The 20628-nt window shown below is 36.3% G+C and overlaps 1 protein-coding gene across 1 annotated transcript in view; it reads left to right on the top strand.

Annotated features, from left to right (window-relative positions):
- Positions 1-13327, top strand: part of LOC126267133 (G-protein coupled receptor 52-like) — an 882235-nt gene extending 868908 nt beyond the window's left edge. The window contains exon 5 of the mRNA XM_049972056.1: positions 9258-13327. Coding sequence (XP_049828013.1) covers positions 9258-9941 — 684 coding nt within the window. The 3' untranslated portion in view covers positions 9942-13327. The remainder of the gene's footprint in view (positions 1-9257) is intronic.
- The last annotated feature ends 7301 nt before the right edge of the window (positions 13328-20628 follow it).

Here is a 20628-nt window from a genome sequence, read left to right as displayed (position 1 = left end):
GCTAATGCATATCATGACTTATTCCATATCTATTATGGGTCACTTCTTTGATGAGATCTACAAAATATATTACATGAATTAATGAGTGTACAAGCACATAAAATAACTGTGCATGCATCATCATCATTTTGTACAGTTTTCACTCACTGGCTGGGTTTATTTGGCACAAAAGCCTCTTCCTTGTTTTCTCCTTTCTTTTGCTCAAATTCCTTCACTCCTTTCAGCCAGCTGTCTCTTGGACTTCCTCTCGGTCTGTTTGCCTTCCCTTTCATCTTGTGTGCCTCTCTATGTAGAATCTTCTTCTCCATTCTCTTAACATATCCATATCATTTAAGCCATAATTTCTCTATCCTGTACTGTAATGGTTCACTAATTTGACGATCCTCTTTTTCGTTAACCTGTTGGTCCTATTTGGTACAGATATCACATATTTGAGCAGTATTCTAGAACTGGTTGCACAAGTGATCCTTTGTAAACTGATCACACTGCCCCTGTACTCTACCAATACACTGAAGTCTACCACATGCTTTACCCATGACTAAGCCTATGCTATCATCTCATATCATATTCCTACAAAGTGTTACACTCAGTTATTTGTATGAGTTGGTTGATTCCAGCAGTGACTATTTGACATTCTAGTTAGATTTTTTTTTTCATTTTGTGAAGGGCACAGTTTTACGTTTTTGAACATTTAAAGCACATTGTCAATCTTTGCATCACCTCAAAATCTTATCAAGATCTGAATGAATATTTATGCAACTTCTTTCAGACAATACTTCATTATAGATAACTGCATCATCTGCAAAAGTTGGAGGTTATTATTAATATTGCCTGCAAAGTCATTAATATACAAAATAAACAGCAAGGATCCCAACACACTTCCCTGGTACATGCCTGAAGTTACTTCTACATTTGATAATGACTCTCCGTCTGAAATAACGTCCTATGTCCTTCCTGCCAAAAGTCCTCAATCCCATCACAAATTTCACTTAATACCCCATATAACCATATCTTTGACAGTAAGCGTAGGTGTGGTACTGAGTCAAATGCTTTTCAGCAATCAATAAATATTGCATCTACCTGGTTGTCTTGATCCAAAGCTTTCAGTACGTCATATGAGTAAAGTGTGAGTTAGGTTTCAAATGACTGATGGTTTTGTAATCCATGCTTGTTGGCATTGAGGTGATCATTCTGTTCATGATACGTCATTATGTTTGAGCTCAGAATATGTTCTATGATTCAACAGCAAATCAGTGTCAAGGATACTGGATGGTAGTTTTGTGAATCACTTCTACTACCCTTCTTGTATATGGGTTTGACCTGTACTTTTTCCCAAGAACTGTGGATGTTTTTTTGTTTGAGAGATATGTTAAAGATTATAGAAGAGGGGCTAACTCGGTGGCAAATTCAGTATAAAATCTGACAGGGATTCCGCCGGCTTCTGGCGCTTCATACAATTTTATCAGTTTCAGTTGTTTCTCAACACCATCAACACTAATACTTATTTTGTTCATCTTTTCAGTAGTATGAGGATTACATTGGGGCAATTCTCCTCCTTTTTCCCTTGTAAAGGAACATCTGAATATGGAAAAGCATTTCAGCTTTTGCTTTGCTACCCTCAATTTTAGTTTTATGCCTATTATGCAATAATCTCTGTTTCTTTAGAAGTTCCTTTACATTGACAGTATATCATGGAGGTCCCTTCCCACTATGAACTGTTCTACTGGGTACGTATCTATTCAGTGCATAGTAAACTTTTCTTTTAAACTTGAGCCATAGTTCCTGTACATGCTCCTCCCCTGTGCTGAAAGTTTCAAGTTCCTCATTGAGATATAACACAACTGAGTTTTTATTCAGTCTAATGAACATGTATATATCTTTCTGTTTAGTTGTCCTTTGTTCTTTGGTAATCATTGTTGTAACAACCGTGTCATGGTCACTGGTACCAGTTTTGACGTGGACATCCTCAAAGAGGTCAGGTCTGTCTGTTGCCATTAGATCCAATATATTTCCATCATGAGTGGGGTCCAAACTACCTGTTCTAGGTATTTTTCAGATAAGGTATATAATTACATTTCACAGGATGTCTTACCACATCCACCACTAACAAAACTGTAATTTTGCAATAGTTGGATGAGTAAAGTCTCTATCAATGATTACAGTGTAATTGGGGACTTACATACAAGTAAACTGAAGTTTTCTCTAAAGTTTTCAGTTACATCAGGAGATGAGTCTGGTGTACGATAGAAGGATCTAGTCATCATTTTATGGCCACTCCTGATACTGAGTGTATTTTAATGTTACAAATTTTCCATCTCATCAGATGCATTATCAGGGTTGTTGACCATCATGTCATGTTCCAAGTTTCATGAAAACCTAGTCCTCAAAACTTTTTACCTAATGATTTTTGTTCCTGTAGTTAAACTGTTGTAGGCATTAATTTTTGTTTAATGTATATATGAATACTATACTTAATTATTCTTTTTCATGAGTGGTTTTTCCCTCCAAAACAAAAAGACCAGAATTCTCTTTCCATCTTTATCATGTATTGGGTCTCTTTCTTCTAATATGTTTATTATGCTAAAATTTTCTCAGAATTTATTTATGAAGCTAATTTTGCACCTGTCTTAGAAACAAACAAAGAACTGATGCCACGCTTTAAGATAAAGCAGTATCAAGCCCTTAATGCACATACACTGAAGCACCAAAGAAATGAGTACATCTGCCTAATATCAGCCTGGGCCCCTGCGAGCACGCAGAAGTGCCACAACAAGATGTGACATGGACTCGACTAATGTCTGAAGTAGTGCTGGAGGGAACTGACACCACGAATCCTCCAGGGCTGTCGACAAATCCGTAAAAGTATGAGGGGGTGAAGATCTCTTCTCAACTGCACATTGCAAGGCATCCCAGATATCCTCAATAATGTTCATATCTGGGGAGTTTGGTGGCCATGTTCCTGGAGCCACTCTGTTGCAATTCTGGACATGTGGGGTGTCGTATTGTCCTGCTCACATTTCCCAAGTCCGTCGGAATGCACAGTGGGCATTAATGGATGCAGGTGACGAGACAGGACGCTTACATCCGTGTCACCTGTCAGAGTCGTATCTAGTCATATCAGGTGTCCCATATCAGTCCAACTGCACATGCCTCACACCACTAGAGAGCCTCCACAGCTTGAACAGTTCCCTGCTCACGTGCAGGGTCTGTGGATTCATGAGGTTGTCTGCATGCCTGTACACATCCATTCACTTGATACAATTTGAAACAAGGCTTGTCCGACCATGAAACATGTTTCTAGTCCTTAACAGTCCAATGTCAATATTGATGGGCCCAGGTGAGGCATAAAGCTTTGTGTCATGCAGTCATCGAGGATACACAAGTGGGCCTTTGGCTCAAAAACCCCATATCGATTATGTTTCATTGAACGGTTTGCACACTGACACTTGGTGGCCTACCATTGAAATCTGCAGCAATTTGTGCAAGGGTTGCACTTCTGTCACATTGAATGATTCTCTTCAGTTGTCATTGGTCCCGTTCTTGCAGGATCTTTTTCGGGACACAGGGATGTTGGAGATTTGATGTTTTAGCGGACTCCAGATATCCACAGTACACTTGTGAAATAGTCATATGGGAAAATCCCCAATTCATGGATACCTCAGAGATGTTGTGTCCCGTTGCTCGTGCACCAACTATAACACTATGTTCAAACTCACTTACATATTGATTGTAGCATCAGTAACCATTCTATCAACTGTGCCAGACACTTGTCGTCTTATATAGACATTGCCGACCACAGTGCTGTATTCTGCCTGTTTACATTTCTCTGTATTTGAATACACATGCCTATACCAGTTTCTTTGGTGCTTCAGTGTAATTCATTCATATTTGAAAACAGCTACCTAAGTAACTGCCTTCATAGTTATTACTCCATCTGATTAAGTACATAAAGGCATTCAGGTACATTACTTCAAAGTTGACTGAAGTGACAGTATGCATATGAACAGCGCATCCTGCATTACATTTCAGTGATAGATTGTTATGTTAACATGTTATATTGTCATACGAGAAAAATCAAGGAAATTGAAACATAATATCATTAAGCTAAAAGACACAAATAAGAAATATCTGACTAATTCCCTATCTAGTTTTTGCTATTTGTGTGTCCAATTGTTTCTGTTTCAGCAGTTCATAAATCAATTCTCCACTTTTTATCTCACAGTGTGCCTTCTGCTTAACAAATTGTATAAACATATTAATGATTCCAACTATTCCTTGTGATCTTTAGAAAACATTTAAACCAATTCACCAGATTTCAGTACAACTATACCCACTGGTTTACAAGAGATCAGAGACAAGCTGCTCAAAGATTCATTTATTTTAAGTTATAACTTGTATTATTACATGCATGGACAATGTCAGGATGTTTACATAGATGTTATTTGTACACAAAAGTTCTGTATTGCATGCAAAGGTAAAGTTCTATACTACATTTAAGGAAGTTTATCACTACATTTCATGTCAGTACCATCTTATATACACATTTCAGTAGAAGCCATGCTTTATGCTTCTTTCTAACCCTTAACTTATACCGTACGATTTTGTAACATAACTAGTATCATGGTGTTTGTCAGACTCCAGAAGTTTACTACTGAATTATACAATATTGTCTTAACTTATTATTTGTTTATTGATCTCAACTAGTTATAACACATATTGTCAGTCATATGAAAGCGAAACACAGCAAAACATTGATAATCAAGAAGAAAATCCAGAAAATATGCATCTGATGTTCTGGAAAAGGTGGACCGTCCTATGTTTCTCAAACATCTAGAAATATAACTTTTAATTATTATTTCTGTGCTGTGCCTGTCTTCATAAACAATGAAGCAACAGAAACAAAGTTTCTGGAGAATTTTGAGGATAAATTCACATTTTGATGCTAAGTTTCACATTTTTTACAGGTCGTAATGTAGGCATTATATAAATACAGCTGCCTGGTTTCTATCATAAACACTATTGTTAATGCATATTTCACCAATTTCCTTGGCAGGTTCATCAGAAATCTACATTGACCATGGAAAGGCATAAATATTTCATCAATACAATTAGTACAACCAGGAGAGTTACCCAGCCAACAGTTCACAATAAATCTGGTTAACAATGTGGCTGTCAATTTTTTTTCCTTTCATTCCTGTCATCTGGGTTCTCAAATTGAAGAAGTATCAATATGAACAAAAACCTTTTCTTACAGTACTGTGAAAAATGTCATGTCTGCTTCCCCCCATAGAGGAAAGTTTATCTGTGTATTCATTGCCAGATTTGGAGATTGCTGTGAAGCCTGCAAAAGCTTTCAGTTCACAAACATCAAATATCATGTATAAAAGATATGAGAGTACTTTTTGTTTTACTGGTTTTATTGTTTGGCCAATGTAGAATCTTATCTAAAATGTCTTGTATAAAATGTAGACCCCCGTACTTGTTCAACATCTGGATTCTTTGTGAAGGCATTAGTCCTGAGTTGTAGGGTAGAAATCTGCAACATAATGTTAATTTGTCTTGTACTGACATTAGTTGGTGCTTGTGTTTATCTCCATGTGAAGCAGTTTCCCATACCACGTTTCCCACACCACAAAATTTGAAATTACAGCAATATTACTGTTTTCTACTTAGACAATCTTCACTGTTTGTATATCCTAGGTTCCATCATCTTCTTCATTATCATCCATTTCCTGTTTTGATTTCTTATAATCAATTTCTATCACATATCTCTGTCATCCAAAACTTCAGTCATCATTTCTTCCAGATACATTTCAATGTTTGGTTCATTTACTTTCAGAACTCGTTGAGAATAACCAGTCTGTTCCAGCTGTTTTGAATGGTGAGATGGGCCTGCTAGAGACTCCATATTGTGGAAATCAATTTCAAGACTGTGTCAATAATAACCATAATATATTAAACTACAATTGTCACAATAAACGGGAAATACGGATATAAACATGTATGACAAAAAATAATCATGTGGCTCATACAGTACTTCTGCCAGATGCCTTGGTGACTTTACTGTGGATTTACTGAAGGTCAAATAGTGTGAATGCCTCCCCATATTCATAGCAAGAAGCCAGCACTCCAGCTCAAAGGCACACTGAGGTAAAAGGTGAAATGCCCCTGGAAAGTAAAGGGATGACCACCAGGATGTTCGACAGCTGTCTGACAGACATATGATAGCAGTTAAGCGTTTAAGTTTATGCCAGACAATGATTTTGATTAATTTGGCAGTGAATTACAAAGTACTGTCATCTCAAGATATGGGCTATTTGCTGCCAATATCATTCTTCAGCTGACCATAAGGAAGTCTGTTCTGAATTGTATTATAATTATGATTTTGCATATTCCTCTCTGTAACTTTAAGAGTCTTCTTTCACTAACATTATTGTTTCTATCATATAGACAACATCAGTAGTCCTGGCCCATGTAGTGAAGAGCTGTTGAACTCATTTGTGTTGTGGTGTGCAACAGGTCGAGCTACTGGATGGTCAAGTTTAATTCTCCACTGTTCAGCAGTGACCATTCATTGAAGTAGACTGTTTGTTACTTGTCTTGCCTTCTAGAATGCTCTACAGTCATTGCAGCATAGCTGATATATAACACTGGTGCTTTCAGACACAGCTCTACCTTTTATTGGGTAGGAAATGCATGTGTCTTGATTGCAATAGGAGTTGGTGGATGAGCTGACCACAAGAAAATGACCCATGGATCGCAGGATTGGGAGTACACTTGGAATAGGGATGGACAAGAATATTCTGTAGGTGTGGTGGATGATGAGATTCTAGTTTGGGGAATGTGGTTAGAATTTGGGGTAGCATATTCTTCACATCAGAATAAGACAAGAGGTAGGTAGCCAAAGTCCTGGTGGAGAATGTGGTTGAGCATTTCAAGGTCAGGATGAGATTGGATAATTGGAGGAGTGCTGGTTGGTGGCTGGTCAACAGGTTTACTGGTGTAAGAGGAGCAGATGGCATGGGAGATGTGTTTATGGTTAAGGTACTGTCTGTCAGTAAGGCTCTGGTGATATTATCAGTATATTTAAACAACTACTGCTTTCCATTGGAGATGCAGCATCCAAAGATGGCAATGCTGTCAGAAAGAGACAGGTGACAGCTGTCAGAATGGGAGTACTGTTGGTGTTTGGTGTGCATGATATTGACAGTTGTTTTTATGACCATTTGAGAGGTGGAGATCGACATCTAGGAAGATAACTGAGAGAAGGATTGGATGAAGTTGATTTGAGGACAGGTGTTGAGACTGTGGAGGAAAGAGAGAAGGTAGTCCTCGCTGTGGGTACAGATCATGAAAATGTCGTCTGAAAACAAGAGGCTTTAAGTGTTGACTGAAGAGCAAGGATTCCTCTAGATGGCCCATAAATAAGTTGGCATACAATGCAAGTACTCATGGCAGTACCACAGATTTGTATGTAGATTTGGTATTTGAAAGTGAAATAATTGGGGGTCAGGAAGATAAGGAAAGAGTGGTATGTCTGTTAAAAGGGAATGTTGGGAAAGATGGTGTCCATGGGCTTGTGGGTGTTGGTGTACAAAGATGTTGCATCTACAGCAACTAACAATGAGTTTGGTGTAATGGGACAGGAGCCATAGAGAGCCAATGACGGTAATGAGCAGTCTTGAATGTAGATTTATTTGTGGGGTTTGGGGACTAGCTAAAAGGTAGAAGAGCTGGAGATTGTTGGTGTGAGATGATTTAAGTGTCAGGTTTTGGGATGGACCTAAGGCCTTTAGGAGCTGCTTGAGGTCATGTTGGACTTCTGGGATGGTATCATGGTTGTGTGGTTTGTATGCAAAGATGTCAGAAAGTTGGTGGAGACACTCAGTCACATAGAATTATGAGGGCTAACTGGATATAATGAGAGAAAGATCTTAGTTGGAGAGAGGTTGTAACTGTTTTACATAAGGTTCTATGTGATGTTTTGGTTGGCTGTTGTAAATATTTGCCTACTACTGGCACTATTGACTCCTGCTGCTTTTAAATTTTGTTGGCAATGAGTGCACACAACGAGATACATACATTATAAACAATTAAAAGGCTAAAGGACATTATAACAAGACAGCTTCTAACCCCTGACTCTGGTATATGTGTGGAATATCATTAGTGATTATAACTGGCAGTTTTTCGGGGAGAGAGGAAGGGGCTGCTTAGCTGACTAGACAGAATGCGGGCACTGTGTGAGCAGTAGTGGCTGAGATAAAAGCCCTTACTGGATGAGTGGCTAGTTGGCTGCACTGAGTACACACTGAAAAGAGAATCAAATGGAAAGGGACAGCATCTTCAGGGGTATAATCAGCCATTAAACAATATGTAACAATTTAATCAGTTTGCTACACCATTCTCTTCCAAAGTCAGATGGTTGCTTTTTGTCAGCACACACTTTCCTATAGGTTCCTGGCAGTTTGTGGGCACTCTAGTCATCCAGGTATTGATTTTACATGACTGATCATGCCAAAGTGGGAACACAGGTATATACTGGCTCAAAATAACTTCACTGTGAAGCAAAGCCTTAATTGCTAGTCCTTCCAAACTCATTTCCAGATAAAAACTCTATAACGACCATGCAATCTGGCTGATTCACATGAGCTGTTATGGAAGAAGGGGTTCAACAGTGATGCAGTCTAGTGCTGCAGACTTATTCATTACAAGACTAATAAAACAATACAGACTTGCAGAGAAGTTACATGCTGTTAGCACAAGGGTGACCATTTTTGTGCCCATAATGTAAAAATATTATTTTCCTTAAACATATAAAATACTTTTGGAATAATAGTCCCCCATGATTATTATAAGATGATGCATGAAAAATGCTCTAGATATGAGTTAATTCTTGTGCAGAATGTTTAGAAGAGAATCAGACACTTACACAGAATTTTAGCAATACTGTTGCCTTTTTGGCACCTTTGGTTGTAGATTGTAAATGCTGCAGCTTAATATAACATAATGGTAGCTATTCTCTTAACAAAGATTCTGGTCATTTTATAGAATGCGTTTATAATTTATGCATAATAACATATATTATTTTATTTTATGTACCACAGTCAATGAAATTTTTTGCAGCTCATTTTTCACATGATACATGGTGTGTGTGTGTGTGTGTGTGTGTGTGTGTGTGTGTGTTTGTTTGTTTGTTTGTTTGTTTCTGAAAACTGTAAGATGTATTATTGCACTAATACATTTATTTCTCTTGCAAGGTAACATTGTGGAGTGTGAGCGTGTTCACCTTCATGTGGATCAGTGTTGACCGTTACCTGGCTGTGAGAAAACCTCTTCGGTATGAAACAGTGCAGACGAAAACACGCTGTCGTTGCTGGATGGTCTTCACTTGGGTATCAGCCGCTATGCTGTGTTGTCCGCCATTGCTTGGTGTCAACAAACCAACATTTGATAAGGATGCTTACATATGTGTGCTTGACTGGAGTAATATGGCAGCTTACTCTGTTACAGTTGCCATTCTGGTACTTGGCCCCAGTCTCATAACTATCATTTACACATATTCTTACATATTCTCCACCATGCGTAAATTACGTAGTGGTGTTCCCATCCATGATAAAGAGTATGCAAGTGCACTATCTGAGAATCTTGCTAACCCAAGCCACATTGTGTCATTTGTGCTTGTTATAGTATTCTGGTTATCATGGGCACCGTATGCAGGAATTAAATTGTATGAACATTTTACAGGAAACAGGATTCAGATACCATATTTACATTTTGGAATTGTTTGGCTTGGAATACTTAATTCTTTTTGGAAATCTCTTATACTAGTGGCACTAAGTCCCCAGTTCCGACTAGCAGCACGTCTTCTTTGTGTGACAGTATGCTGTCGTTACAAAGGGCGGCTGCAAGGAGACCTGATGGGCATAGATCTAGATGAATGACACAGCCAATTGTACTTCTAAAACAGGGACTTTTATTTCATGCCCTACATAGCACCACTGTGACATAAACACATCTTTCTATACCAGTTTGCATTATGAAGTATTTTTCACCATTGGTCATAATGTTAATATTTAATCTGCTACAAAACTACAAGAAGTGACAAGCAGCTGAGTAACCACTTGAGACTGTATGACATGTATTAAAACGAGCTATCTCAGAATTAGTTTGAGTAAAGCAGTATGAACAGTGTTCTGTGGCAGTGTATAGAAGAATCTGTGACTTCTGATATGTGCTTCAGGTAATTCATCCAGTGTAGCATTTTATTAATGGCAAATGTTAAATTAAAGACTTCGGGATGAGCTTTAAAATACCTATGACTGAACCTAAAAGAACTGTTCATTTATTCTGTGTGTAGTGCATCTAGTGAAGAAGAAAACTTGAGCATTGCTTGTTACAGTATGAGGTATCAAAGCTAATGTTCTGAGTAAAGTGAATAGTGCCCTTAGATTGCTGTTGTGATGTCATTGTACAAAATATTTTGTGTATAGCTAAAATAATGTACTTTTGGAAAAGCTTACTCCAAGAACAATTCAATTCCTACTTATGACATTACTATGTTTATTGTTGTCCTAACTAACTAGTTAAAATGTTTCATAATATGCAGCTGTACATAAAAAATGGATGTTCCTATTTTCTAATATTTAGAGCTGAATGGATATTTATGTGTACTAAAAGTGTTTCATTTATGTCAGATGATGTTTGTTATAATGTTATTCTGTCATTTATCAACTAATATGTAAAGTGTTTCACTGTACATTCTTTATCTAGGGCTTCGGCTCATTATTTAATTATTGATAAGGATAATGAATGTTTAAACTCAAAATAGAAGGCCACAGACAGGGTTTCACTATTGTTAATTAAATTTTAATACAGCTGAGTGTAGCAAGCGAAATGTTAAGCGAAGTTGATGTGCCACAATACAACTGTTGTGTCATATTTAGTTGAGGTAACTGTATAAAATCAAGAGCTCAGATTTTTCATTTTACTTTGAAAATATTATGGACATTGATTATTAAATTCATGCAAGGATATCTTAAAACAAATTCATTGACAGTGCATGTAGTCCATTATTTTAGAACAGTTAATGCTTTTTTTAACATCAATCCATTACAGCATTCACATCAGAGTCAGTTTTTTACAATGTAAATTAATTTGTTACTTTCCTACAGCACTGAACTGAGCCACAAATTTAAACGAGGAACACTGTGCTCATATTAAAGAACCTCATGCTTCTACTCTTTTGATTAGTGTGAAGCTATATAAAAACCCATGCTTAGTATTAACTTTCCTCTGTTCTCAATCAAAATAAAGGTGAGTTCTACACATAAACATTTACCTGTAACATATATAAACTGCATGAATTACTGACATTTTGCAAATGCAAAATCTGTATGGCTGACAATATATGTGATGTGAAAGTGAATTGTAGTGTAGAATGATGATAAATACACCTATTTATGGAAGAAGATATATAAATACATTTATATTCTTGGAATAAGAGAGATGTATTGTATTTAGTATAGATTACAGGTAATTTTTGTAACTAAAGTTGAATAACCATTTTTATGTGTCAAATGAAAATATATTATTTGCAAAAAGTTTTAGTGAATTTTAGAAAAAGAATCACTGTAATGCACCTGAAAAAACACACTTGCAAAGAACATCCAAATCAAGGAATGATTCATTTATACTGTGTAACAGGCAAAGAAACAGGTAACACACCTGTTCAATATGCCGAAAACAACTTGGGCAGTTGACATGTCTCATTTTACGCTGTCAGTCAGATTTTTTTCACACAGGTAATTTCAGTTCAAATGGTCAGTAAAGCAGTCTAGTCCACAAACACAGACTTTTTGAATTCACCTAAGATGTATAAGTCAGAATTCAATCAGGAAAAAATAAAAATACATAACTATAACAGAAAGTTTGTGAATATCATATATTGGGGAAAACATTTAATTATTTACATAAATGCTATTGTCCATGACATTTGGCACAACAGTTATGAAGACAACTCATTTATCACCAAGTCCCAATATGTGTAATGAATAATGTCCGCCCACATCTCATGGTCGTGCGGTAGCATTCTCACTTCCCACACCGGGGTTCCCGGGTTCGATTCCCGGCGGGGTCAGGGATTTTCTCTGCCTCGTGATGGCTGGGTGTTGTGTTCTGTCCTTAGGTTAGTTAGGTTTAAGTAGTTCTAAGTTATAGGGGACTGATGACCATAGATGTTAAGTTCCATAGTGCTCAGAGCCATTTGAATAATGTCTTGAGAAACACACTATAAATTTTACAAAAATTACACAGAAAAAAATTAACTTTCAAACAATTCACAATTTTTAAATTTTATGCTGTTTTGCAAATCAGGATGAATTCAAGCTTTCTGACCATTATAACTGGCAACTGTACAGACATCTTATGCACTAATTTTTATGATTAATTAATTTTGCATGTATAGAAATAAGGTTTATAGTGACCGTACTGGTACATTTTTGGGAATGCAAGAGATATCTGTGAATTACTAATTAGTTTCCTTATGTCACACATTTTATTTCTGTATTTGTTTCTTACTTGTTGATGTCACTTACCTGTCTCATGTTACTGCCTTTCATATGAAATAAAATGTGATTAACACAGTGTTCTTTTTTTTATATATTAATGCTATGGAGAATTCTATGTTTGTTACAAGATAGAGAGCATGTTTTAGAGCCGTCGAGGCCGTGTGTTTCCATTAAGGCCTATACAATATTACTATCTTAATATTACACTGTGCAGACGTAATCAGTCCAGCAGAGTGAAGTTTGCCTAAAATTAATATTAATTCTTTCAATGATACTGGCAGCTGTAATATTAATCTCCATCACTTCCTTGCAATACTACATAATATATTCATTGTAGAAAATTCACCTTCCTGTTATATAGCAACTCAGAATCATAACTGCAAGCATCACAGTGGCATTGTACAAAGTATCTGAGTATGATTTTGTAGTTTTTGGTGTGTGTACTGATGACAGAAAAGATCTAAAATTTAATCTAAAGATGTGGACTAATATTCTCTAACGAAAAACTTTTTAGCAATCTTATTGCTTTGTAGCAAATATGTGGATAAATATAGTCCAAAATATCTTAGTAGGCCGATTTTGTAACATATATTGTCCTTATTTTGTCACAGTTCGTCACATGTATATTTATTATGATTTGTCATAAGTTGTGCAAGAGGGCTACATACGAATAGAAATATATTCACAAATTCCAAAATGACCCATAGCTAAATGAAGAAGACTGCTGCAGCAACTTACTTATAACAAAAAAAAAAAAAAACTGAAAAGTGTTGCTTCTAAAGTTATCATTTAAAGCAAATATAACAACAGGAATAGTACTATGAACACCACAATCAACTTTATGCCAAAAAACGCACTACTCAAGAATATCCACAGAGTATGGATCTGAATTTGTTCTGTTTGTTTCAAATAATATACCAAAGTAACAGAAAAGTGGATAAACATTATTAGTACACTGAAGACCTTCTGTGCACTTTTTTATATGCCTGTAAGCTACAACATTCTCAGTTAGTAAAAATTTGCATGTAAGCAATATTCCTATATAGACAACTACCAACTGTTGCAGATTACAGTACTTTGGCACAGAAACGACAGCATCAAGGCTATCTTGACTTCAGTTGAATGGAACAGATTATGTTCATAGCTGCCATTTTTTCAGCAACTGTGTTACATATTTTTTCAAAATAAATTTATGTTGTCACGCAATTGGAATATTTGATTGTACTTGACCAGTTTTGACAGATTAATGTGTTGTCTTTGGATGTTGAATATTGGCTTATTGTGAATGTGGCATATATATGGTTCTCCAAACCTGAAATAAACTTCTTCGGTCCTCAGAATATTTCTGTAGTAACTGCATGCACAGACTCTGTAACTGTGGGTCTAAGAAAATCATACAGAGTGCAGTGTACTTTTTTGTTGACTAATGTTGGACTCTGATGCAAGTTCCTTATCACCTGACCACTTTTCCTACAGTTCATCCTCCCTGCAAGTTATTTGTCCTCTTTAACAGACAAAATGATCTAGGAAAATCAATATTCAGTTGCCACCTTAGTTTTATTTATCTTGCAAGCATCAATCCATCCTAAGATCAAATGTTGTTGACAGTAACATCAACTATTAAACTCTATATTGTGAGTTAATAACTCTCAAATTATGTTCTTTGATCACTAATTAAAGAAAATGAGAATATGTCTACTCTTTTCCATCTCACACTCCCAACCATAATAATTCCTTCTTTATTTCCACCAAAAAGCATGAAGTAAAGAATGGAAACCAAGGAATGCTGAGCACAGTGCATTCCCCAGAATAATTCATTATGCATATTATCTTTGTTGCACCATGCACATGAAATTTCCCTATAGATATAGTACAATGCCCCCAATGAAAGCAGAACTCTTAAAAACATTAACAATCCTGCTTACAGTCCCATTCAATGACTCTTAGGTTTCCAAAATTACAAATGGGGGAGGCATAACAATCCAGTTGTTTAATATTTGCCTTAAAAGTTAATAGAATAAGCTAATTGTTTGTTGTAAAGTGCTTGTTGGATTAAAATGTTTTTAATTCTTTGCATTTTGAGTCAAAATTTTCATAAATCATAGTATGTTTGAAGCTAGTTACATATATCTGAGGTTTAGCAAACTGGTTATTAATGTTGACCCAAAGAGTTAAATCAAAAGTTATAGGCTCAATATTTAATAACTGCTGCTCAATATTATAATTGCTGCTGGTTAGTGCTACAATTGTGACTACTGTTAGCTTTACTTGACTTGCTAACTTGACTGCACCATTATTAAAAAGAAACTGCAATTAGTGCTTTCTTTTTTATTTTACCTGCTAGTGCTGCCATGGAGCTTACTTGCTTTAAGTTTCTCCATTACACTTAGGCTCACCAGAAAACTCCTAGCAAAGCTAGTCAGTCTTGGTTTACATATGCTGAATCAATGCAAACAGAGATGTTAGTAACAATGACACAAATCTGTGGCTGTAAATTGTTGCACAAACTGTTACTGAAGTTCAATCAGTAAATACATACTTTGTCTATATATGTTTGCAAAGTGTTTGTTTTTAGAGGTGCTTAACTATTAACCATTTCAGGACCACGTGTAATATAAATAATTCATTTACCTGCTGTTTAGTGATTATCTTAGATGAAGAAATAGATACCACCATCTTAGAAACATGGTCAATTCTGGTAAATAACGCCTGTAAAACCATTTTGAAAATAATTCATTGGTGTCTTCAAAACATCTGTCACGATGACTGAAGCTGAAGCATTGGAGGACTTGAGAGGGTGGGCACTGAGGTCCTCCTTGTTGTCTACCCAGGTTTGGATGGCCAGAATACGGGATGCCTCTCAAGATGCATGTAGAAGAGGGGCATTAGCACATCATACCAGAATCCATTATACGTGAACATGAAACACATTCAAATCCAAATAAGTAAAAAACCTGCATGGTTAAAGTTCCTTGGAAGTAATTGGATTAGTATACAGCAGTTATAAGGCAGCAAATGGCTTTCTGATGATATCAACAATTAACTACTCTGAAATCAGCTGATCTGAGAGTAATATTCACATTAGTACATTTGGACTTATTTGATCAAAATTCTTAGTACTTCAATATTGTCTTCAGTGGGTAAAAGTTTCACTATGAATCAGTGAATGCCATAAAAATCACTGTCCAATTTTGAGCACCACACACCTCCACAACTCAAAACTCATCAGTGAATGAACAAACTTTGCCTTAGCGACAATAATTCTATCTCTCCGGAAGCAGTGTCACTCTGCATTTTTGACTCAACTGTTCATTCTAATTCACTCCACATGCTTTATTCCATCATGACACTGGAATGACTTGTGTTCATGTTTCCTTCAACTTCCATGCTTAACAGTCACCACCTTCACATCTTTATGTTCGCCAGAAGCACTGATTATGGTAAACCACAGCATACATCAGCAGATGACGGCAGCTCCTAATTTATTTGTGATGACATTTCATAAGGCTTTAGTACTACATAAAATGAAATACTAGTACCCCTGAATCACCTGCACATTTCAGCTCAATAGCAAGAATTAAGAAGTATAACTCAATAATGCAGAACACCTTATGTCCATTATGAAAAACTAGTGTTGCTTGTATCAAGCTTGGTATAGTTTAGATAATGAAGTTAACTCAATGCTTTAAAACATTGTAATTAATTTACAAAACAAAGGTACTATTCTCATACTTGATGGAATAACCTTCAACAAGTTAACTACAAACAGTACCATTAACATACAGAAATAACCTCAATGTATTTAAATAAATTTCAACAATTATTCAACTTAAATCTCGAAAGCCAGTGATTTTTTCCTATATACTTTACAAGATAAAATCTTATTCCTGACACATAGTGAAGAACAATGAAACACAAGATATACAAAGACATAACCATATAAATCTTACTAACTCAGTATAAAATATTATGCTGAACACAAAAAAACATCTTATTTTGTAACAATATTAATCATAATTACTTGTGAATTGTCAACTGAATTCCCATGTATACCTTCCCACTGGCTTAGTTAATAAATTTCAGGGTAATATTTTCTTATATCGTACTGTGGATAGGGACAATTGATTTTGTAATTTCCCAGTTACCCCAACAACTAAGCACCTGAATTTGGGATCCTCAGGATGACAAATGGACCTGTGTACGAAAGTTGCCCTTTCTTCCTGAGAAGTGACAAACAAGGACAGAGTTTAACACCTTCTACCCCACTCTATACTTCTGTACCTTGATCAACTTCTTATCAAAATTCATTTTCCTTTTCATTGCTTTATCAGTTAGATTGACAAAAGCTTTCCTGACTTTCCCCTGTAAGTGTTATTCCATCCTTGGAACTTCTGGTATCTCATTAATCAACAGATTCTTTCCCTTCTTCTGATATATCAACTCAGTTGGGGTATAATTAGTTAAAGAATCAGGAAAATTATTGATTATTTTCTCAAATGGCTTAATGTAGTCAATCCATAGCATCTTTCTGTGATGACAAAAGGCCCTAATAAATTTTACTTAGTTCCCAGAACATTCCTCTTCATAGGATTGGCTTCCAGATGGTACCTTGATGTTAATAATTGCTGGATTTGTTATCATTCTAACATGACTCTCCAATGATGTCTTGTAAAACTCACTCCATTACCTGTAAACAATGCAAGTGGCTTGTCTTCTGAGGATATAATCATCAAGTAATTTCTTGATGATTGGTGGGGAAATATGTTGTGAACAGATTATACTGTTCTCATATGCAAGTGATAATGGACCACTGAGGTCCAAGGACACAGCCTTTAAAAACTTGTCTGACACTATGGTATGTAGAACTCGTCTACTCCCTTTATTCAGTGGCATGACTTTCTTATATACTCTATATATCTTAACTTGTGTTGGATCTTCCTGCATAGATCAGGAAAGTAGCAACTGATGGCAATTTTGTTCACACACTTCACAATCTAAAATTAACCCCATGTGTAATATGTTTACCATATAAGCTTGCTCTCACAATCTGAAGGTATACACACACACAAATTCTCAGAATCTTGACAGTTCTGATGAAACAATACACCAGTCATTACTTCTTAGTATTGTTTAATCCTTGCCTCCCCACCCTGCTGCATTTGTTTGTCCTACATCTTATTCCGCATTTTGTAATTTGCAAAAGTGCTTACATACATCCAAATAACAGCATTGGCAGACATCATCTTTCATAAGTAGGTCTGAGAACTCTGTTCTCTGTTCCATATCTGTTGTATATCTGGTCCTAATACTTCTGAAACATGAGAGAATGCATCTGCAACAATATTATTTTTGCCGTCTATATGTACTACTCGGAAGTCATATTCCTGCAGCACTAACCTAGCATGCAGTAGTTTGCATGAAGGTTAATGCCTGATGATCACAGTATACAGTGTTATGGGTTTCATACAAATAGTAGTGTAACTTATCAAATGCCCTTATGAAAGCCCGAGCTTCCAATTCAATGTGACACAGATGGCTCACAGTTGGACAATAAGCTGCCCATGAATGCAGTTGGGCATAATGTCTGTTCCCATATATTTTTCTAATTTGGAACAAACTAGCATCCACTCCAACTGATGATGCATCAGTAGTTAGACAAAATCTGATGGCCATATCCAGATGGTATACTATACTGAATTGACTAATGCTATCTTAATATTTTCAAATGCTGACTGGCGTTCAGGAGACCAATACCATGGTATGTTCTTTATAAATAACCTTTACTAGAGCTCTGCATTCATAGATTGGTCTGCTATGATCTTCTGAAAAATGATCCCATGCTTAGGAAACCCTTCAGCTCTTTCCTCATTTTTGGAACAGTTACAGTCTTAATCACACTTTATCTTCTCAGAATCCAGTAAGATTCCTTTGGAATTAATGAGGTGACCTAAACATTTTATCATCTCATGCCTGAAATGATATTCTGCAGATTGGCTGTGACATCTGCTTGCAAAAATGTTTTTAAAACTCTCTCTAATATAAAAACATGTTCTATTCACATGGATGTCTTGATTAATAAATCATCCATAACTAGTCAGTTGATTACTTAACTCAGGACCAAGTACTGTATTGAATGCTGCTGTGGAAACTCCTGAACTCACATGCAACCCAAAAGGCAATACTTTAAATGAAGAGCTCCTCCCAGTTTAAAGGAACACAGTATATTTCCTTGATTCAGCCACTAAGGGAACTTGCAAATATGAATTCAAACTGATGCTTGGGAGATACTTCACATCATAGAACTTATGTATCAGTTCATCAGTAGTCTCTAAATGAGTTTCCGCAGGCAGCATAATTTCATTAACATTCCTAGCATTGAGAACTGACCTCACTTTTTGTCCTGACTTGGATATAACTACAAGTGGACTGCAATATAGGCTGCTCAAAGGTTTTATCAAGTTCTAGTCTAACATATTGCTGATTTCTGCATCCACTGCTTCTGTCTGCACCCATGGGATGAAATAAAAATTATGGCAAAATATCTTATGTGGAAATGTGGTAAATTGACAGGTGTAACCTCTAATTATTCCCAGATTCCCCTCAAACACATGTATGTACTCACTCAAGAGATCAAACAGTTGATTTCTTTGATGTCCTGATAAATTTTCTGGCTCTTCAACTATAACTTGGATTATTACTTCAAGGAGTTAATTAGGTTTTCTTATTGGTATCTCTATCCCTCCAATTAATCCAAAAGCTTTGACAATATTTATCATGTTTACCCTTCTTCCATAACAGACTGACCTGAACCTCTGCACCTTCAATCAAAGAGTGATAACTTGCCCATAGGAACGTCAGTCTTCGAGTCCCCTTCTTGGATGAAATTAAAGCCCATGATACATTCAGCGATTAACCCTTCTACTACTAGAACATCCATATTATCATTACTTTCTCAAGTTTTTCTTCCAGTCATGTATGTATCTTTACATTCCTTAGCCTGGTGCTAATGGCTCCAAGTATATTGCAATTGCACAACAGAAAGGTACGTACCTTAGTTCAATTGGATAGCTTCTTAAAAAAGCAGTTCAAAATTACATTCACAGCAGTGCCTGAGTCCAGTACAATAATAACATGTATATCTGCTATAGTCACTCTTATAGTCGACTGCAATACCGAAGGGTACTCCTTATCGATTGTAACATCAGAGCACAGATCTACTCTCACATCTATACTGCTGTTATATCTTAACATTTGCACACTCCTGTCATAGTCCCCATACCACCCTGCAACCAACATTCGAGTGCTAGATGTGTTTGGGCTAAGTTTACTGGCCACTAGCAATTGGACAATCAGTATTGTAACAACATCTGTGGTTATGTGTGGTTCGGATCTCCATCTTACTATGTGACAGTTGCTACTATGAGTTATTTCACAAATAGTTATTTTGATTTGAGGTACAATTGGAATTATGTCTCTTTTGTTTATTCTGGTTATAGTGAAATTTGTTATTCCTGTTCCCATTTCCTTGGCTCTGGTTTGGATATCCATTTTGGTGATAATTATACGTGTTGAGATGTGTGGCACTTGAATCACATGACCTCCTCAATAAATTACTTGCCATTCTCTTGGTGTCAGGTCTTCCTGGATCAGATCAATAGAGTCTAATATGCTAAAAAGTCATCCAAATTCAACTCTGATGTCGCTTGGCAACTTTGCCCTCAGTATTCTAAGTAAACCTTTATGAAGTATAGGCTCATTCAGATACATGGTTTCATTAAGGCATTTTTCAAAATATTACCTGAAACTGCCATTGTGGAAATAGAAGTGCTCTGGATTGTACTTGTTCTCCAGAGTCTTTCTTGCCTTTTCAAGTTCACTATAGGTTTGGCATGTTTCACCAATCTCACCAGCCCATAGGGCTCAATCTCTATGAATGTATCCTGTATCTTTTGGGCAGCAGTCCATGACTGCAGTAGTATGCTTCTAAAACCTCTTACGACTGCTACCAAGTGAATCATTTTTCTTATCCAGCATATACAGTAGGAACTGATAATGCTTCAAA

The sequence above is a fragment of the Schistocerca gregaria genome, chromosome 4, assembly GCF_023897955.1.
Source record: "Schistocerca gregaria isolate iqSchGreg1 chromosome 4, iqSchGreg1.2, whole genome shotgun sequence".
Classification (NCBI taxonomy): domain Eukaryota; kingdom Metazoa; phylum Arthropoda; class Insecta; order Orthoptera; family Acrididae; genus Schistocerca; species Schistocerca gregaria.
The sequence above is the reverse complement of the archived record's forward strand: the minus strand, read 5'-3'. Positions and strand labels throughout refer to the sequence as shown.